At 44.0% G+C, this 22819-nt stretch overlaps 1 protein-coding gene across 5 annotated transcripts in view; it reads right to left on the minus strand.

Moving 5' to 3' along the window:
• The window catches only part of LOC140492194 (A-type potassium channel modulatory protein KCNIP1-like), a 503740-nt gene that overhangs the window by 11656 nt on the left and 469265 nt on the right, over positions 1 to 22819 (minus strand). For all 5 annotated transcript variants that reach the window (XM_072591070.1, XM_072591067.1, XM_072591065.1 and 2 more), the window contains exons 5-7: positions 8971 to 9078; positions 7651 to 7755; positions 5311 to 5373 (exon numbers count right to left, since the gene is read on the minus strand). In XM_072591070.1, the coding sequence (XP_072447171.1) occupies positions 5311 to 5373; positions 7651 to 7755; positions 8971 to 9078 (276 nt within the window). The remainder of the gene's footprint in view (positions 1 to 5310; positions 5374 to 7650; positions 7756 to 8970; positions 9079 to 22819) is intronic.

Consider the following 22819-nt stretch of genomic DNA (forward strand, 5'->3'; position numbering starts at 1 on the left):
CCTGAGTTTTTCTAGCCTTTCCTTATAGCTCATATCGTCTAAGCCAGGCAGCATCCTGGTAAACTACTTCTGCACCCTCTCCAAAGCTTTCACATCCTTCCTGTAATGTGGTGACCAGAATTGAATGCAATACTCTAAGTGTGGCCGAACCAAAGTCTTATAAAGCTGCAACATGACATCCTGACTCTTGTACCAATGCTCTGATCAATAAAGGCAAGTAAGCCATACCCCTTCGTTACCCCCCATCTACTTGCATGGCCACTATCAGGGACCTATGGACTTGAACCATAGCACTCCAACCATAATCTACCATTAACTGTATACTTTTCCTTAACATTTGATCTCCCAAACAGCAGCACCTCACACTTGCCCGGATTAAACTCTTATCTGCCCGTTTCTCTGCCTGTATCTGCAACTGACTGTATTTTTGACAACCTTCTACACTATCCACAGCTCCACCAATCTTTATGTTATCTGAAAACTTACTAACACACCATCTACATTTTCATCAAAATTATTTAGATATTTCACAAACAGCAGAGATCCCAATATGGATCCCTGCAGAACAGTACTAGTCACTGACCTCCAGGCTGAAAAACATCCTTCTACCGCTACCCTCTGCCTTCTATGAGCAAGCCAGTTCTGAATCCAAATGGCTAAGTCACCAAGGATCCCATGCATCTTAATCTCCTGGATGAGCCTACCACGAGGGACCTGGCCGAAAGCCTTACTAAAATCCATGTAAACAGCATCCACTGCTCTTCCCTCATCAAGCACCTTCGTCACCTCCTCCAAAGATTCAATCAAGTTAGTAAGACAAGTCCTGCCCTGCATAAAGCCATGCTGACTGTCACTAAGTGGGCCATGCCTTTCCAAGTGAATTTAAATCCTATCACTCAGAATTCTCTCTAATAGTTTCCCAATCACCGATGTGAGACTCACCGGTTTATTGTTTCCTGGATTGTCCCTATTTCCCTTCTTGAACAGAGGAACAACATTAGCTACTCATCAGTCCTCAGGGACCTCTCCAGTCACTAGCGAGGACATAGAGACCTTGGTCAAGGCCCCAGCAATCTCATCTCTTGTCTCTCTCAATAACCTGGGGTAGATGCCATCAGGCCCTAGGGACCTATTCACCTTAATGCTCTTCAGGACACCAAACATCACATTGCTTGATCTCAAAATGCCAGAGCATATTAGCATACTCCACAACAATCTCACTATCTTCCATATCCTTCTCCTGGGTGAATACCAACATAAAATATTCATTTAGAATCTCGACTACATCCTCTGCCTATAAGCACAAATTCCCTCCTTTATCCTTGACTGATCTTACCTTCTCCCTAGTTATCCTTTTGGTTTTTAGAATACCTTGGGATTCTCTTTAACCTTACTTGCCAAGGTCGTTTCATGGCCCCTCCTTGCCCTCCTAATTGCCTGCTTGAGTTCTTTCCTGCTTTCTTTATATTCCACATAGGCAGTGTCTGATTTTAACTTCCTCAACCTTACATATGCTTCATTTTCCCTTTTGACTAAATTTATAATCCCACTCGTTATCCATGAGTCCTTTACTTGTCCTTGTCCATCCTTGTCCTTCCTCCTTGCTGGAAGGTGCCAGTTCTGAACTCTCCCAGCAGGTCTTTAAATAACTCCCACATAACAGTTCCTCCCAATTAACACTCCCTAGCTCCTGCCTAATACTAATGTAATCTGCCCTCCCCTAATTTAGTACCTTCCCACAAGGTCCTGACGTATCCTTATTCATAGCTATTTCAAAACATAAAGAATTGTGATCACTGTTTCCAAATTGTTCTTCCATGAAAGCTCGGTCACCTGACTAGGCTCATTAGCCAATATAAGTCCAGTGTGGCCCCCATTCTGCCCCATTTGAGCCTCTTGCCCTAAGGAAATCTCAGTCAATATTGGGATGATAAAGTCACCCACTATCACAACCCTGTTCTTATGGCATCTTTCCATAATCTGCCAACATATTTGTTCCTCAATATCTAGGTGACTGTTTGGGGGTCTATAGTATAATCCTATCAGAGATTGCACCCATCTTATTTTTGAGGTCTACCTATATTGCCTCAGTGGATGAACTCTCCAGTACATCCTCTCTGAGTGCATTCTCCCTGTTTAGAACATCATTCCTCCACCTGTTTTACCTTGCTCTCTACCTCACTTAAATCAAAGAAACCCTGGAACCTTGAGCAGTCCCACTCTCAACCCAAGTCTCTGTAACATCATAGTCCCATGTACTGCTCCAAGCTTTAAGTTTATGTGCCTTCCCCTTGTGTTGAAATAAACATACTTCAGATTGTCAGTCCCATTGTGCTCATTTACCTGTCTCTGCTTGTCCTTCCTTTCAGACTTATTGGTCCTAACCTTCCCCTCAATTTGTCCACTTACTGACCTGCTGCTCTGGTTTTCATCCCCCTGCCACTCTCGTGTAAACCCTCCTCAGTAGTACCCGTGAACCTCCCTCCAAGGATTTTGGTTTCCCTTCAGTTTAAGTACAATTCATCCCTCTTGTACAAGTCACACCTGCCCCAGAAGAGACCCTATGATCCAAGAACCTGAAACTCTTTCCCCGCTCCTGTTCCTTAGCCAAACATTCATCTGTCGGATCCTTCTATTCCTTGCCTCACTAGCATGTGGCACTGGTAGTAACTCAGAGTACTAGCCACAAGGTCCTGTTTTCCAGCCTCTTTCCGAACTCCCTTTACTCACTCCACAGAACCTCATCCCTGTTTCAACCAATGTCATTGGTACCAATGTGCACTGGCTGCTCACTCTCCTCCTTAAGAATTTCATGCAATTGCTCAGAGACATCCTTGACCCTGGCATCCTGGAGTCAAACAAATTTGATTGAGTTCTTTGATTAGGTGACACAGGCAGTGGATGAGGGTAATACTGTAGATAAGACCACAAGACATAGGAACAGAAATTAGGCCATTCGGCCCATTGAGTCTGCTCCACCACTCAATCATGACAGATAAGTTTCTCAACTCCATTCTCCCACCTTCTCCCTGTAACCCTTGATCCCCTTGATACTCAAGAACCTATCTACCTCAGTCTTAATATACTCAATGACCTGGCCTCCACAGCCTGCTGTGGCAATAAGTTCCATAGATTCCCCACTCTCTGGCTGAAGAAAGGTTTCTCCTTATCTCCATTCTAAAAGGTTTTCCCTTGACTCTAAGGCTGTTTCCTTGGGTCCTAGTCTCTCCTACCAATGGAAACATCTTCCCAACATCCACTCTGTCCAGGCCATTCGGTATGCTGCACGTTTCAATTAGATTCCCCCTCATCCTTCTAAACTCCATCGAGTATAGACCCAAAGTCCTCACAAGTTCCTCATAGGTTAAGATTTTCATTGCTGGGACCATTCTTGTGAACCTCCTCTGAGCATGCTCCAACGCCAATACAATCTTCCTGAGATGCGGGGCCGAAAACTGCACACGACACTACGAATGTGGTCTGACCAGAGCCTTATGGCCAGATGTTATTGGGCTTTTGGAAAGCATTTGATATGGTGCCACATGGTAGGTTGATTAGTAAATTAGAAATGTTTGCGATTGATGATACCTTGGCAGCACGGATTAGAAGTTGGCAGAAACATAGGAAACAGAGGGTAGGTATAGATGTGTGATTGTCAAGTTGGGAACAAGTGGAAATTGGCAGCATGGTGGCTCAGTGGTTAGCACTGCTGCCTCACAGCGCCAGGGACCCAGATTTGATTCCAGCCTTGGGTGGCTGTCTGTGTGGAATTCTCCCCGTGTCTGCATGGGTTTCCTTCCACTGCTCCGGTTTCCTTCAACAGTCCAAAGATATGCAGGTCAGGTGAATTGGCCATGCTAAATTGCCCGTAGTGTTAGGTGCATTAGTCAGAGCAGAATGGCTCTGAGTGGGTTACTCTTTGGAGGGTCGGTGTGGACTTGTTGGGCCGAAGGGCCTGTTTCTACACTGTAGGGAATCTAATCTATCTGGTGTTCCTCAGGAATTGACTTCTGGCACCTTGCTTTCTCTGATTAAACAAATGGTTTGGAGATGGGTGTTGAGGGCAAAATCTGTAAATTTGCAGATAACACCTAGCTGAACAGAATAATAAATCGTGAGGATGATGCTGGGTGACTCTAGAAGGACAGCGACAGGTTGGCCAAATGTGCAGACACCTGGCAGATGAATCTTAATGCAAGAAAATGTGAGATCGTGCACTTTGGAAGATGAAACATGGAGACACAACACAGGTACAACTTTGAGATGAGTAATGAAGCAAAGGGTTTACATGCATGATTCTCTGAATGTGGCCTGGCAAGTTGAAATAGCTGTTAAGAAAGCTTAGAGAATCCTTGGGTTTATAAATGGGGGCATAGAGTGCAAAAGCAAATAAGCGATGGTACACCTCTAGAGGGAAAGATTACAGAAATTGAGCTGCCTTTTCTTGCAGCAGAGAAGATTAAGAGGTGACCTTATTATTATTGAAGTGTTCAAAATTATGAATTATTTTGAAAGGGTAAAGAAGGATATTCTGTTTCCACTCATGGGTGTCAGTATTCAGGGTTACAATTTCAAGATTGCCAGCAAGAGAGCTAAAGGTGAGATGAGGAGAAACTGCTGTACTCAGAGAGCTGTTCGAATTTGGAATGTACTACTTGGGAGAGTGATAGAAATGGAATCGGTAGGGGATTTCAAAAGAGAGCTGGATATGTATTTGAAAGTGATGAATTTAGAGGTCTATGGAGATAGGGCTGGAGAATGGGATGAGCAGGATAGCTACTTTGTGACCCAGTACAGATACGATGGGTCAAATGGGCTTCTTCTCTACTGTAAAATTCTATGATTCCACAATTCTAGCTGGGTAGAACTGTACAGTAGTGCCCCTGTACCGTCGGGAGATACGTTCCAGGACCTACTGCGGAAGCTCAAAACTGCGGATAGGAGCGAACCCATTCATTTCAAATGGGAAATTTACCTTCCCGGTAGTCCTCAGGCCCTGGTTCTGGAAGGTTCCCAATAATATGTGTGGGCCGCGGCAAACCACGGGTAACTGAAACTGTGGAAAATGATTCTGCAGATATGGGGAGTCGCCCCATACTTACATGTACATGGTCAAGTGTGACTGTCAGTATACTTCCACTTGTAAGTGCAACTAAAACTACGTAAATGCCGTGATTGTCAGTACAATATACTTCTCACTATGACTGTGAGTCACATGTAGGTGTGATTGCCAGTGTAATTATACTTGTAGTTATCAGTACAATTAGACATGCAAACTGTGACTGTAAGAATAATTACATAGAGACTTACCTGGAGACAAGATTCTATAAACTCATCCATCGTTACTACACCATCCTTGTTCTTGTCCATTTTCTGTGATGGTACAGATTGATATGAAAGATTGTTAAGAAATGTTTCCATAAGGAACACACAGATACTTCCTCCACTGGTCTAGTCCATGCATGAAACAATCTTGGTGTAGACTTACATTTGAAACTTTTATGAAATTGAACAAGAATGCCAGTCTAGCTGTGTTTATAACCAGCAACAGGACTGGACAAAAGGACTGCAGCACCATCGCCAAATCACAAAATATGTCACTGTGCCCACCATCATCACTGGGTCAAAATTCTGGAACTCCCTCCCTCATGGCATTCTGGGTTTACCTACAGCACACGGTAATTAACTGCAGCGGTTCAAGAAGGCAGCTCACCGCAACTTTCTCAAGGCCAACTCAGAATGGGCAATAAATGCTGGTGCAGGCAGCAATTTTCACAATCTGTGCAAGAGCTTGACGCACACTGAGTACCCAGATATAAGTAGTTACATCTGAATATGGGTGGGCTAAACCTGGAAGGGTTAAAACTGAGGAGTGGCATAAACACCACCCATTGTGATGATATCATGTAGACTTGTGGATAGAATAGCTTGGTATCTTGAAGATTTTAACACTGGGTTCTCCTCAAGATCTCTGCAACAATGTCTATCATATCAATGAAAGCTGTCACTAGTTGCTAACATGCAATAAACTATATCTTGTTAATTGCAAAGGGCTCTTCCAGTTACACCAGGAAGTGGTTTCCCCCGGCCACACCACATGCCATGGTTCCTTATATTTAAAGAAGATGGTGGCAGAAATTTACATCATCAGCAGCAGCAGCTCACCCATTTCAGTGAGCTGACATAGCCATACAATAAGGTCATACCTATGACTGCCACAGGTAAGGGATCAGAGAATGGGAGATCTCTCTTAAACCATGGAGCCACCCAAATTTGTGTAAGATGTGAGTGCTGGGACATAACCATGAAGTGGCTGCTCAGAGTAAGAGGATTCTGAAGGCGACTGAGCATAACTAGCACTATCCTTGTAAGCCATGATACTGACAATCAATCCATCAGTCTCATCACTTCCACAGTCATAGAACATGCCAAAAATAAATCATCAAACTCACCAAGGAATTGGTTCTATCAGAAACATTTTAAACTCAGCTGTTAAGAAAAAGGCATGAAATTGGAATTTAGACCACAATCCCAAACAGAGTTGGAGGTTGGTCATGGTATGATGAAAGGCGTATAACTTACAAATATATTAATATCATTAATGGAAATTTGTTTTCAAGATAGACGTAGATGGGTATCAATTGTTTCTGTTAATAATGTTCTTTCACAATAAAAAAAGAGAGGACTTTGAGAGCACTTCCATAATAATTATTAAAGCTAGAAACATTTTTGTTTTATTGGATTTACAACTGTTAACTTTGTTTTCAGTTTAGGTTAGGAGACCAGATTGGTTGAGTTTCAAAACAAGTCCAGTTTCTCTCCAGGAAGGGGTTTAAGGGTGGTTCTGGGAACCAGTTTCCTCAGCTAAAGTGATTAGTTTGTAAGGAGAGTTTGGTTTGAAGTCTGCAGGTTATCAGAATTGAGAAAGTTTAAGCTCTCAGATTTGGAAAGGACATATTGAATTGTCTCTACAGTCCATGATAAAAAAAACTGTAAGAGGTCAGTTAAGTAGAATCCTAAAAAGTTGAGACATTGCATAATTTTCCTGTACTTGAGACTCTGCAATAGATATTGTGGGGAAACAGCTTATGATTTTATTCTGCTTTAAGATAACTATAATCACTCTACAGCCTCATGTGAACTAATTAATCTAAAAAAAATGATCTGTCAAGTCTGATTTCATTCTGAGATCTAGCTTGTCCAGTAGTGCCACCATGTGGGATCATGGGAACATTGATCTAAGGAGAAAAATAAATAAGATGCAGGTTTCCTGGAGTTCAGGCCTTGTCAAGTGTACCGTGAGTAATAAAGTGCCTTTTGAAACATAGCTGCTGCTGCCCTGTTATTCAAGTATGTGTCACAGTCCTAGTTGCAGCTGATAAATGATGAGATACACTGCCACTTGCCTCAGAATAACCCATAACCCTCACAGCAGTGACATTCTCGGGAACAATTGTGACCGGAGCAGGGACTCTGCATGGTCACACAAACCCACTGAGTAGATCCCTGACATATCCAAACCACAAAACAATTCCATCATTGTGGAAAGAATCCAAACTTGGGGCCCATGGGGAAAGGTCGAACAAGTCGCTCTCATTCAGACCACCACAGTGAACCTATTCTGGTAATTTTAAATCTGAAAGAACTTGCCTGAAAAAAGACATCCACATGATGGCGTGGAGCATCGTCCTTGAGCACAGGATAGGTGTACTTCCCCATCATGTCGTAGATAGCTCTCACAATGTCAGTCATCTCCTGTAGTTTCAGGAACAGCAAGTTCAGACACTTTCCCAAATTGAGGCACAATCAGCTCTACTACACTCGCGCTATAGTGAAGATCATCCACTTTTACAACTGTTCTCCATTGAAAATTAATTGTCCAATACACTAACTCGTCATTCAAGACATATCCTCTAGTACATTTGCTTCCCATTGAAGATCATTAACATTATCTTCTTTATTTAGATAGCTTATTCATTCTTCTTTCATGGAATTGATATTTTTCAGTTGTTAAAAGAAAATCTGCAGCCTCATGTGAACTAATTAGCTAATTAAATCAAAAAATGCCTCATTAAGGACCATGGTCTACTACACTAACTCCTCATTGAAGACCAATCATTCAGGACAAGATCTTTGTATTAAGACCATCCCTCCAGTACAATAACTCCTCATTGAAGACTCCTCCTCTAGTGCACTATGTCCCGATTGAAGACTATCCCTCTGGTGCATTAACTGCCCATTTAAGACCATTCCTTCAGTACACTAACTCATCATTGAAGACCATCCTTCCAGTATGTTAGAAAGTTCATTCCTCTCGTATACTAATTCCCCAATGAAGACCACACTTTAGTACATTAACTCCCCATTAATGACCAATCATCGAGTATAAGGACTTCATTTTGAAGATTATCCCTCTAGTATACTAAATCCCGATTGAAGACCAATTATTGAGCATAAGCACTTCACATTGACTCCCCATTGAAGGCCAATCATCGAGTATAAGGGCTTCATATTGAAGACCATCCATCTAGTACACCAACTCCCCATTGAAGACAAGTCCTGTAGTGCACTACTTTCCAATGGAAGATTATTCTTTCAATACACTAACTAATCACAAAAGACTTTTACTCCAGTACATTAAATCATCATTACAACCATTCCTCTTATTCATTAAGTCCTCACTGAAGACCATCCTTCAAGCAGACTAACTCCTCATTGAAGATCATTTCTTTAGTATACCCATTGAAGATCATACCTGTAGGACACTAACTCCATGTTGAAGACTATTCCTAGAGCAGACTAATTCTTCATTGAGGACCATCCTTGTAGTACATTAGCTCCCACTTAAGACCATTCCTTCAATATACTAATATTCCATATATCAGTATGATACAGTATCACAATTGGCTTGAACATTGCTCCAGTAAGTTAAATAATATTTCTGGTATTTGCTTGTTTAATTTTGCATACCTCTTTGTTGATATATCCATCCTTATTAATGTCATAGAGGTTAAATGTCCATCTGAGCTTCTCATGAACAGTACCCCTCAGTAACACTGAGAGAGCCATCACAAAGTCCTGAAATTAGAAGATCACAGAATAAATGTGTCCTTTGATAATCGATACAAATCAAGCCAGCTGGGGGCCTGTGCATTTGGTCAAATGTTTTAAAGGAACCAATCCAATTTTGAACATCACAGAAGATAGAGGCAACCATTCAGTTTATTTTCTAGCTTCTGTCAGAAAGAACGAGGTTCAATGGGAGGTCTGTGATCAGTGTATCTACACTGGGAGGCCTGTGAACAGCGTACCTACACTGCGAGGTCTGTCTACAGCATATCTACACAAGGAGGTCTGTGCATAGTGTATCCACATTGGGAGATCTGTGATCAGTGTATCTGTACTGGGAGGTCTGTCTACAGCGTATCTACACTGGGAGGTCTGTGTACAGCGTATCTATACTGGGAGGTCTGTGATCAGCGTATCAGCACTGGGAGGTCTGTGATCAGCGTATCTACACTGGGAGGTCTGTGATCAGCATATCTACACTGGGCAGTCTGGGTACACTGTATGTACACTGGGAGGTCTGTGATCAGTGTATCTATGCTGGGAGGTCTGTGTACAGTGTATCTACACTGGGAGGTCTGTGTACAGTGTATCTACACTGGGAGATCTGTGATCAATGTATCTATACTGGGTGGTCTGTCATCAGCGTATCTATACTGGGAGGCCTGTGTACAATGTATCTATACTGGGAGGTCTGTGTACAGTGTATCAATACAAACATTAGCTGAGTGGTTGACACTGATGAAGAAGGTCTTAAGTTTTATGAGGATATAGACAGATTGATCAGAAAGGTAGATCAGTGGCAGATAGAATGTAATCCTGATAAATGCAAGGTGATGCGTTTGGAACAAAGAACAAGACGAGGGAGTATTCGACAAACGGCAATACAGTAAGAAGCTCACAAGAACAGAAGGACCTCGAGGTGCTTGTCCACAGATCACTGAAGGTAGAAGGCCAAGTTAACAGGGTCGGTAGGAAGGCATAGGGGAAACTTGCCTTCATCAGTCATGGCGTAGGTTAGAAGATAAGGGACATCATGTTGGAGCTGTACAGGCTTTGATTAGGCCACAGCTGGAGTACTATTTGCAGTTCTGGCCACAGCACTATTGGAAAGATCTGACTGAACTTGCATTGTTGCAATGCAGATTTGCCAGGATGTTGCCTGGGATAGAGCACTTCATCCCAGCTGGGATGGAGCTGAAGAAAGGCTGGATAAACTGAGTTGTTTTCTTTAGAGCAGAAACATTTGAGGGTGTCCTGATAGAGCTGTTCAATGGTATGAGAGGCATGGACACTGGTGATTGTAATGAGGTCAGCCAGCTGGACCTCATAAAGTGAGGTCCCTGATTGGGGCTGTTAATCTAGCCCAATCAGGGAACCCTGGCTGACAGATCAAAAGGGTGAGTGTCAGGGATACAGACACTCTGGTACCTCAGTCTGAATGAGGTAATAATAATGCAGCTCCCTCACCCACTCTCTATCCCTCAGGCACCCTGTGTTACTCACTGTATCTCTAGTGACATTAATGCAGCTGCCTCACAATGTCACTCAGTAACCTCATATTCAACAGGGCCCTGTGTTTCTGACTGTGTCACAACTGATGATAATCTGCTCCCTCTAACTGTCACCCCAAAACCCCCCTGCAACCACAGACCTATTGTATCTCGACTAACTGATTGTATCTCAACTAACATTAATTCAGATGCTTCACATTGTACTCAGGAGCCCCTCTCCCAACAGCACCCTATGTTACTGACTGTATCTGTCCTAAGATTATCCAGAGATGTCAGACAGTTTTTCTTCCGTAAGCTCTCAATCCGTCAGGTTCTGACTGTACGTCCCCTGATGTTTAACCAGCTCCCTCACATTGTCACTCAGTAACCCCTCTTCAACCAAAGCCAGGTGTGATTGACTATAACTCTACAGAAGTTAATTCAGTTCTTCACACTCTCACTTAGAAACTCTGCTCCAAACCTGAGCCCTGTTTTACTGACTGTATCTTGATTAATGCTAATCCAACTCCCTCAACCTGTCATTCAAAACCCCTCATCCACTCCAGCACATTCTTTACTGACTGTACGTCTACTGACTTTATTAGGCACCCTCACAATCTCACTCAGTAATCCTCATACTTCCCACCGCCCTGTGTTACAGTGTATATCTCTAATCATGTTATTCCAGCTCCCTAATACTGTCACGTTTTATCCCCCCCTACCCCTCACTCCCTGCGTCTTTGACTGTATCTCACCGATTCTAATCCAGCCCCTTCACCCTGTTTTTGTCAAACTGTGTTACAGACTATATATCTAAATATCGACAAGGTAAAAACAATGACTGCAGATGCTGAAAATCAAATACTGGATTAGTGGTGCTGGAAGAGCACAGCAGTTCAGGCAGCATCCAACGAGCAGCGAAATCAACGTTTCGGGCAAAAGCCCTTCATCAGGAATGGCTTTTGCCCGAAACGTTGATTTCGCTGCTCGTTGGATGCTGCCTGAACTGCTGTGCTCTTCCAGCACCACTAATCCAGTATATATTAAATATGTTAATCATACTTCCTATCCAGTCACTCAGTAACACTGCTTTACCCCCAGCGATCTGTTTTTGTGACTGTATCTCCCCTGATGTTAATTCATCTCCTTCACTGTCATTCAGTAACCTCATTACCCCTCCAGACTCATGTGTTGCTCACTTTATCTCATCATTCAGTCACTCAGCAACACCTCTGACTCTCCAGCAATCTGTTTTATTGACGGTATCACAGCTGATGTTAATCAAGTTCCCTCACACTGTGACTCAGTAAGCCCCACAGTCCACAATGCCCTGTTTTACTGACTGTATTTCAACGTGTTACCCTGATCTCTCAGACTGTCACTGAAAGCCGCCTCTTTCCAAGTGCCCTGTATTATCCCCCCTACCTCTCACCACCCTGTGTTACTGACTGTATCTCTACTAATGTTAATCCAGCTTTCTCACACTGTCACTCAGTAAGACATGTACGCCTATGCATTGTTTTCCTGACTGTATTTTTATTGATGTTAATCCATCTCCATCACACTGTCACTCAGTAAATGCTCTCCCAGAAAGTGCTCTGTGCTTCAGATTGTATCTCTACTGATGTTAAATCAGATTCTGCATAATGTTATATTCTGAATCAGTATCACATCACCACCTTGTGTTACTGACTCTTTCTACTGATGCTAATCTAGCCTCCTCACACTCTTTGTCAATCCACCAGCACCTTGTTACAGATTAAATCTCTCAACATGTTAATCCTTCTCCATAACATTGTCACTCAGTAACACCCCCCATACATGTTAAACCATCTCCTTCAAAGTCACCTCTTTAACCCTCCAGAACATATGTGTCAATTCATTTTAATCCAACTTCATCATTCTATTACTCAGCAACACCTCTGACATCTCAGTAATCTGTGTTAATGATTGTGTCACTGCTGATGTTAATTGAGTTCCCTGACATAGTCACTCAATGACCCTCACATCCACTGTGCCCTGTTCTACTGACCATATTTTCACTGATGTTATCCTGCTCCCCCACACTGTCACTCAGAACCCACTCTTAGTGCCTCAGTGCCCTGTATTATTGTCTGTATCTGTACTGACATGTATTCAGCCACCTCACACTGTCACTCAGTAATCCCTATTCCCTTCCAGCTCCCTGTGTTATTGACGGTTTCTCTACTGATGATAATTTAATTCCCTGATACTGTCACTTAGCATTGCACATTCTCCCCAATACCCTATGTTACTGGCTGCATCTCTACTGATGCCAATCCAGTTCCCTTACACCGCCACTTGGAAATCTCTCTTAATTGGAGCATTGTATCACTGACTGTGTCTCTACTGATGTCAATCCAGTTCCCTCATACCTTCCACCCCAGCCTCAAGTTCACCTAGACCATTCCTGACACCTCCCTCCCCTTCCTGGACCTCTGTCTCTATCTCTGGAATCTGACTCATCACTGATATCCATTTCAAACCCATTGGCTCCCACAACAACCTCAACCACATCTCCTCTTACCCACCCTCCTGCAAAGATGCAATCCCATACTCCCAACTTCTCCACCTGCATTACATCTGCTCCCAGGATGAGGCATTCTACTCCAGGATATCCTGGATTTCCTACTTTAGAGACTTTAGTGTTCCCTCCTCAGCAATTAAGGATGTCCTCAACCGTATCTCCTCCATCCCCTGCACTTCTGCTCTCAAAACTCCTCCCCCAACAACGATAAGGATAGAGTCCCCTTAGTCCTCATGTTCCAGCCCACCAACCTTCGAATCCAATGCATCATCCTCCGACATTTCACCATCTAAAATCAGACCTCACCTTCAAAAAGAGTTTTTCATCCCCACCCCATCCGCTTTCTGCAGTGACCATTCACTTCGCAACTCCCTCATCAACTCTACACTCCCCACCAACTTCTCCATCACACCCAGTACCTTTTCCTGCAACTGCAAGAGGTGCAACACCTACCCACGCCTCCCTTCTTACTTCCATCCAAGGCCCCAAATAATCCTTCCAGATCTAGCAGAGATTCACCTGCACCTCATCCAACCTGATCTATTGCATCTGGTGCTCCCGATGTAGTCTCCTCTATATTGGAGAGACCAAGGCCAAACTCAGGGACTGGTTCACTGAGCATCTGGGGTCTGCATGCAACAATCAACCTGACCTTCCAGTTGCCGTCCACTTTAATTCCCCTTCCCACCTCTCTGGTGACATATCCATCCTTGGTCTCCTCCACTGTCAGAGTGAGGCCAAATGGAAACTGGAGGAACAACACCTTATTTTTCACCTGGGGAGCTTACAGCCCAATATGACCTCAACATCTACTTCACCAGCTTCAAAATCCCTCCTCCCCCACCCTTATTCTATGTGCAGCCCTCCTCCTCCTTATCTCCCTGACCTAACCTAACCTGTCCATGTTCCTACTCGCCTATCTGCTACACCCTTTCCATTGACCAATGACAATAACCCCCTACCTAAATCCACAATTCTCACCCACCCTTTTCCCAGCCCCAACACCACCAACCCCCTTCCCAACTCCCCCCCACTCCCCCCACCCTGCCAATATACTTCAGGGCTCCCCTCTCCTTCCTCAGTCCTGATGAAGGGTTTTGGGTTTCGGCCTGAAACGTTGACTTTCCTGCTTCTTGGATGTTGTCTGACCTGCTGTGCTTTTCCAGCTTCACTTATATTGACCCTGGTTTCCAGCATCGGCACTCCTTACTGTCGCCTTGTGTAACTAATCACACTTCAACAGTGATAATTCTCCTTCCACACACCGTCACCCAGTAACCCCTTTGTGCCTGTACCTTGTTTTTCTGACTGTATTGCTATTGATGTTAATCCAGTTCCATCACACGGTCATGCAGAAACGCCACTTACCCCTAGAGATCTGTTTTACTGACTGCATCTGTATTGATGTTAATCCACTCACTCATACTGTCAGTCAGTAACCCTTTTTCCACCAAGTGCTCTGTACTTTTGATTGTATCCCTACTGATGTTAATCCAGCTCCCTCACAATATCACTCAGTATCCCCTCTCTCGCCAGAAACCCCATTACTGACTGTATCTCTACTGATGTTTATCATGCTCCCTCACACTGTCACTGCAAAACCTCTCTGCAACCAGAGACCTGTATCTCAACTGATTCAGTGGCACCACATCGTCACTCAGGAACCCCTCTCCTAAGATTGCTAACACACTCCAGCACACTATATTTACTGACTGTATGTCTACTGACATTATCTAGCTCCCTCACAATGTCACCCATTAGCCCCCACTCTCCCCATTGCTCTGTGTTGCAGTCTATTTCTCTAATCATGTTATTCCAGCTCCCTAACATTGTCACACTAGATCCCTCCTACCCCTCACCATCCTGTGTGACTAACTCTATCTCAACTGATGTTAATCCAGTCCCCTCAGACTGTCTTTGTCAATCCACTTTGTCAGCCCTTTGTTTACAGATTATATCTCTAAACATGTTAATTCATCCCCGTCACACTATCACTCTGTAGCTTCTTTACCCTCCAGTCCCAGGTGTTACTGACAGTTTCTCTACTCATGATAATCCAACTCCATCTCATTGTCTCTCAGGAACGCCACTCCACCCAGAGCACTATTTTACTGACTGTACTTCAACTGATGTTAATCCAACTCCCTCACACTGTCACTCAGAATTGTCTCTCCCCTGAGTGCCCTGTATTATTGACTGTATCTGTACTGATGTTAATCCAGCAACCTCACACTATCACTCAGTGAACCTCTTCCAACAAATGCTCTACATTTCAAATTTTATCTCTACTGTGGTTAATCCAGCTGCAGCATAGTGATACTCAGGAATCCCTCTCCACCCAGAGTCCTGTTTTCCCGACTGTGTCTTGACTGATGTTAATCTAGCTTCCTCACACTGTCACTCAAATCTTTCTCCCACACAGCCCTGTATTAATGATTGTATCTCTATGGATGTTCATCCAGCTCCCTCACATTGTCACTCACTAAGCCTGAAACTCCCCAGGGCCTGTGTAACATATCTTGATGATGATAAACTTCCTTCCCCACAGCATCACTCATTAACCCTAGTTGTTATCCCTGGTTTGTTGCGCATGCTATGTGCAAGTGAGACGAGGAATAGGGAGAGAGAGGAGTTGAACATGTGGCTCCAGGGATAATACAGGAGGGAGGGTTTTGGATTCCTGGAGAATTAGGGTAGATGGTTCCTCTACAACAGGATGGTCTTCACCTGAACCAGAGGGTTACCAATATCCTGGGGGGGAAATTTGCTGATGCTCCTCTGGTGGGTTTAAACTAATTCAGCAGGAGGATGGGAACCTAAATTGTAGTTCGAGTATACAGGAGGTTGAGCGTAAGGACATCTGAAATAAGGTTTTACGGTCATGAGGGCATTGACAGGCAAAAGGTTGGTTTGAAGTGTGTCTATTTCAATGCTAGGAATATCCGGAATAAAGTGGGTGAACTTGCAGCATGGGTTGGTCTCTGGGACTTCGATGTTGTGGCCATTTCAGAGACATGGATAGAGCAGGGACAGGAGTGGTTATTGCAGGTTCTGGGATTTAGATGTTTCAGTAAGAACAGAGAAGATGGTAAAAGAGGTGGGAGTGTGGGATTGTTGGTTAAGGACAGTATTACGGCTGGAGGAAGAACGTTTGAGGACTTGTCAACTGAGGTAGTATGGGCTGAGATTAGAAACAGGAAAGGAGATGTCACCCCGTTGCGAGTTTTCTATTGGCCTCTGAATAGTTCCAGAGATGTAGAGGAAAGGATAGCAAAGATAATTCTCGATAGACCCCAGAATGACACAATAGTTGTTATGGGGGACTTCAACTTCCCAAATATTGACTGGGAATACTATAGTTCCATGGGTCAGTGTTTGTCCAATGTGTGCAGGACGGTTTTCTGACACAGTATGAATACTGGCCAACAAGGAAAGAGGTCACATTAGATTTGGTACTGGGCAATGGAGTCGGCCAGGTGTTAGATTTGGAGGTAGTGAGCACTTTGGTGATAGTGACCAAAATTCAGTTATGTTTACTTCAGTGATGGAAAGGGGTAGGTATACACCTGAGGGCAAGAGCTACAGCTGGGGGAAAGGCAATCACGATGCGATTAGACATGATTTAGGATGCATAGTATGGTGAAGGAAACTGCAGGGAATGGGTATAATAGAAGTGTGAAGCTTATTCAAGGAACAGCTACTTTGTGTCCTTGATAAGTATGTACCTGTCAGGCAGGGAGGAAGTTGTTGAGTGCAGGAGCAGTGGTTTACCAAGGAAGTTGAATATCTTGTGAAGAGAAAGAAGAAGGCTTATGTCAGGATGTACAAAGTTAGAAATCACACTACACCAGGTTATAGTCCAATAGGTTTAATTCGAAGCACTAGCTTTTGGAGCGCTGCTCCTTCATCAGGTAGTTTATAACCACCTGATGAATGTGTAAGCGCTCCAAACCTAGTGCTCCCAATTAAACCTGTTGGACTATAACCTGGTGTAGTGTGATTTCTAACTTTGTATACCCCAGTCCAACACTGGCATCTCCAAATTATGTCAGGATGAGATGTGAAGGCTCAATTAGGGTGATTGAGTGTTACAAGGTAGCCAGGAAAGGCCTAAAGGGAGAGCTACGATGAGTGAGGAGGGGAAATGAGAAGTTGTTGGTTCGGCTGGATGGGATTTATCCTGGGATTCTCTGGGAAACCAGGGAGGATATTGCAGAGCCTTTGGCTTTGAACTTTACATTGTCATTGTCTACAGGAATAGTACCAGAAGACTGGGGGATAGCAAATGTTGTTCCCTTGTTCAAGAAGGGGAGTTGAGACAACCCTGGAAATTATATACCTACGAGCCTTAATTCAGTTGTGGGTGAAGTGTTGGAAAAAGTTATAAGTGATAGGATTTATGATCATCTCGATAGGAATAAGTTGATTAGAGATAGTAACTATGGTTTTGTGAAGGGTAGATCGTGCCTCACAAACCTTATTGAGTTCTTTGAGAAGGTGACCAAACAGGTGGATAAGGGTAAAGCTGTTTATGTGTTATATATGAATTTTCAGTAAGGCGTTTGTTAAGGTTCCCCACGATAGGCTACTGCAAAAATACGGAGACATGGGAATGAGGACGATTTAGCGGTTTGGGTCAGAAATTGGCCAGCTGAAAGAAGACAGGATGGTGCTTGATGGGAAATGTTCATTCTGGAATTCAGTTATTAGTGGTGTACCACAAGGATCTGTTTTGGGGCCACTACTGTTGGTCATTTTTATAAATGACCTGGATGAGGGTATAGAAAGATGGGTTAGTAAATTTGCCGATGACACAAGTTGTGGATAGTGATGAAGGATGTTGTAGGTTACGGAGAGACATAGATAAGTTGCAGAGCTGGGCTGAGAGGTAGCAAATGGAGTTTAATACAGAAAAGTGTGAGGTGATTCACTTTGGAAGGAGTAACCGGCATGCAGAGTACTGGGCTAATGGTAAGATTCTTGGTAGTGTAGATGAGCAGAGACATCTCGGTGTCCATGTACATAGAGCCCTCAAATTTACCAACTAAGCTGATAGGGCTGTTAAGAAGGCAGATGGTATATTAGCTATTACTGTATTAGTTTTGAGTTAGGATTGAGATTCAGAGCCATGAGGTCATGCTGCAGCTGCACAAAACTCTGGTGCAGCTGCACTTGGAGTATTGCGTGCAGTTCTGGTCGCTGCATTATAGAAAGGAAGCTTTGGAAAGGGTTCAGAGGAGGGAAGGTATGGAGGGAAGGTCTTATGAGAAAAGGCTGAGGGACTTGAGGCTGTTTTCATTCAAGAGAAGAAGGTTGAGAGGTGCTGTAATTGAGACATAAGATAATTAGAGGGTTAGATTGGGTGGACAGTGAGAGCCTTTTTCCTCGGATAGTGACGGCTAGCACAAGGGGCATAGCTTCAAATTGAGGGGTGATAGATATAGGACAGATGTAAGAGGTAGTTTCTTTATTCAGAGAGTAATAGGGGTATGGAACGCACTGCCTGCAACAGTAGTAGACTCGGCAACTTTATGGGTATTTAAATGGTCATTGGGTAGGCATATGGACAAGAATGGAATGGTATAGGTTTGATGGGCTTCAGATTGCACCACCCTGTGAAACCAATCTCAAGGGCTGAAGGGCCTGTACTGCGCTGTAATGTTCTATGTTCTAACCCCTCTATGCCCACAACTTGTTCTCATGACTGTATTGCTGTTGATGTTAATTCAGTTTCATCACACTGTCAAGCAGTAACACCTCTCCCTCCTATCATCCTCTCTAATTTGTGTTACAGACTGTATCTGTACTGATGTTAACCCTCCTCACTCACAATGTCAAAAGCAAAAACAGAAATTGTGGAAAAGCTCAGCAGGTCTGGTAGCATCTGTGGAGAGAAATCAGAGTTAACATTTCAGGTTGAGTGACCCTTCCTCAGAATTGATGTTAATCCAGCTCCCCAATGCTGTCACTCAAAAACCATTCTGAACCCAGAGCCCTGTTCTACTGACTGTATCTCGATTTATGTTAATCCAGCTTCCTCAAACAGTCACACAGTAACCCTTAGCCTACTTCTGTGCATACTTTTATTGACAATATGTTTATTAACATTATGCAGTTCCCTCACACTGACTCATTAGCCCCCAGGTTTCCTAGTGACCTTTACTACAGTCTATATCTCTAATCATGTTATTCCAGCTCCCTAACAGTGTCACACTTTACACCCCCCTACTCCTCACCACCCTGCTTAATAAGTGCGTCTCTATGATATAAATAAAACCCCTCTTTGTCAATTCACTTGTGCCTGTGTTATATCTTTAAACATTTTAATCCTTCTCCCTAACATTGTCACTCATCTCTTTCTACACAGAAATCTGTTTCAGTGACTGCATCTCTCCTGATGTTAATATATCTCCTTTAGTCAGTCAGGAACCTCTTTACCCTTCCAGGCAAATGTGTTACTGACTGTACCTCAACGGATATTAATCCACCTCCACCATGCTGTCATTCAGCAACATGTCTGACACCTCAGCAATCGGTTTTACTGACTGTAACACAACAGATGTTGATTGAATTCCATGATACTGTCACTCAGGAACCCCGACACTCAAAACAGTGTCCTGTTTTACTGATGTCGTCCTGCTCCCTCACAACTATTGATTCCCCCAAGTTAACCTTCACCCATTCCTTTATCTGTCCAACTATCGCTCTCTCTCTCTCACTCTCTCTGGGTTTCATCTCCAATCATCAATTATTCATCCCCCTTATCCCATCATCAGCCTCTCTACCACCCTTTCCCTAGCTACAATTAGTTCAAGAAAACTGGTCACTGGACCCGAAACATTAACTCTGCTTTTTCTCCACAGATGCTGCCAGGCCTGCTGCATTTTCCCAACAATTTTTGTTTTCGTTCCTGCACGTAGTCACTCAGACACCCCTCAACCAGCCAGCACCTTGTGTTACTGACTTTTTAAAAAATTATTCATTTTGTGGAATGTGGGCACCACTGGCTGGGCCAGCAGTCACTGCCTGTTCCCTAGTTGCCCCTTGAGAAGGTGAGTTCCCTTCCTGAACAGCTGCAGTGCACCTTCCGCGGGTTGACCCACAATTCCATGAGGGAGAGAATTCCAGTATGTTGACCCAGTGACAGTGAAAGAACGGCGATTATACTTCCAAGTCAGGGTGGTGAGTGACTTGAAGGTGAGTGTTCCCATATATCTGCTGCCCTTATCCTTCTAGATGATAGTAGTTGTGGGTTTGGAAGGTGCCATCTGAGGATCTTTGGTGAATTTCTGCAGTGCACCTTGTAGATTGTACACACTGCTGCTGTTGAGCATCAGGGGTGCAGGGAGTGAATGCTTGTGGATATAGTGCCAATAAAGCAGGCTGCTTTGTCCTGGATGGTGTTAAGCTTCTTGAGTCTTGTTGGAGCTGTGCTAATCCAGGCAAGGGGGGAGTATTCTATCACATTCCTGACTGGTGCCTTGTAGAGGGTGGACAGGCTTTGGGGAGTCAGGAGGTGAGTTACTCACTGCAGTATTCCGAGCCTCTGACCTGCTCTCGTAGCCATTGCATTTATGTGTGACTCCTTTTGCGTTTCTAATCAATGATAACCCCGTCAGGATGTTGATAGTGTGGGTTTCAGTGATGATAACACCATTGAATGTCAAGACGAGTTGGATAGAATGTCTGTTACTGGTGATGATCATAGCCTTGCATTTGTGTGGCATGAATGTTACTTGCCACTTGTCAGCCCGAGTTTGGATATTGTCCAGATTATGTTGCAGTTGGACATCGACTGTTTCAGTATCTGAGGAGTCACACATGGTGCTGAACATTGTGCAATCATCAGCAAACATCCCTACTTCTGACCTTGTGATGGAGGGAAGGTCATCGATGAAGCAGCTGAAAATGCTTAGGCTGAGGACCCTACCCTGAGGAACTCCTGCAGAGATGTTTTGGAGTTGAGATAACTGAACTCCAACAATCATAACCATCTTCCTATATGTCAGGTATGATTCTAGCCACTGGATAGATTCCCCTTGATACCCAATGATTTCAATTTTGCCAGGGCTCCTTGATGTCACACTTGGCCAAATGCAGTCTTGATGTCAACGGCTGTCGCTCTCACCTCCCCTCTGGAATTCAGCTCTTCTGTCCATGTTTGACCCAAGGCTGTAATGAGGTCAGGAGCTGAGTGGCCCTGGTAGAACCCAAACTGAGTGTCACTGAGCAGGTTATTGCTGAGCAGGTGCTGCTCAATAGCACTATTGATAACACCTTCCATCACTTTACTGATGATCGAGAGTAGACTGATGGGGCAGTAACTGGCCGGTTTAGATTTGTCCTGCTTTTATTTGTAGGATGTAATTGGACAAATTTTCCATATTGTTGGGTAGGTGCCAGTGTTGGAACAACTTGGCAAAGGGAGTGGCAAATTCTGAAACACAAGTCTTCAGTACTATTGACAAAATGTTGTCAGGGCCTGTAGCCTTTGCAGTATCCAGTGTCTCCAACCATTTCTTGATGTCATGTGGAATAAATTGAATTGGCTGAAGACTGGTATCTGAAATGCTGGGGACCACTGGAGGAGGCCAATATGAACCATCCACTTGGCACTTCTGGCTGAAGATTGCCGCAAAAACTTCAGCCTGATCTTTTGAACTGATGTGTTGGGTTTTTCCATCATTGAGGATGGGGATATTTGTGGAGTCTCCTCCTCCAATGAGTTGTCTAATCGTCCACTATCATTAATGACTGCATATGGCAGGACTGCAGAGCTTTACCTGATCCATTGGTTGTGGGATTGCTTAGCTCTGTCTGTCACTTGCTGCTTACACTGTTTGGTATTCAAGTAGCCCTGTTTGGTAACTTCACACCAGGTTGACATCCTCATCTTCAGGTATGCCTGATGCTACTCCTAGCATGCCCTCCTGCACTCTCCATTGAACCAGGGTTGATCCCCTGGCTTGATGGTATTGGTTGATTGGGGGATATGTCAGGCCGTAAAGTTACAGATTGTGCTGAAGTACAGTTCTGCTGCTGTTGATGGCCCCCATTGCCTGAAGGATGCCCAGTCTTGGGTTGCTAGATCTGTTTGAAGTCTGTCCCATTTAGCACAGTGACAGTGCCACACAACACAATGGACGTTATTCTCAATGTGAAGGCAGGACTTCCTGTCTACAAGGACTGTGCGGTGGTCGCTCTTACTGATACTATGGTTGAGGTCAAGTATGATTTTCCCTCTTGTTTATTCCTTCACCACCTGCCACAGACCTGTTTTGCAGCTACGTCCTTTAGGACCCGACCAGCTCGATCTGCAATCCTGCTGCCGAGCCACTCTAGGTGGTGGATATTGAAATCCCCCACCCAGAGTAACTTTTGTACCTTTGCCATCCTCAGTGCTTTCTCTAAGTAATGTTCAACATGAAGGAGTACTAATTCATCAGCTGACGGAGGACTGTACGTGGTAATCAGTTTGCCCATGTTTAACCTGAAGCCAAGAGACTTCAAGGGGTCTGGAATCAATGTTGAGAACTCCAGGGCAGCTCTCATCTGACTGTATCCCACTGTGCCACCATCTCTACTGCTGTTGGGACTGCTGTGGTGGGATTCGAACCTGTCCCCCCAGAACATTATATTACCTGGGTCTCTAGACTAATAGTCCAGTGAAAATACTGTTAGGCCATCACCTTCCCACTGTATCTCTATTGAT

Source organism: Chiloscyllium punctatum, chromosome 20 (assembly GCF_047496795.1).
Source record: "Chiloscyllium punctatum isolate Juve2018m chromosome 20, sChiPun1.3, whole genome shotgun sequence".
Taxonomy (NCBI): domain Eukaryota; kingdom Metazoa; phylum Chordata; class Chondrichthyes; order Orectolobiformes; family Hemiscylliidae; genus Chiloscyllium; species Chiloscyllium punctatum.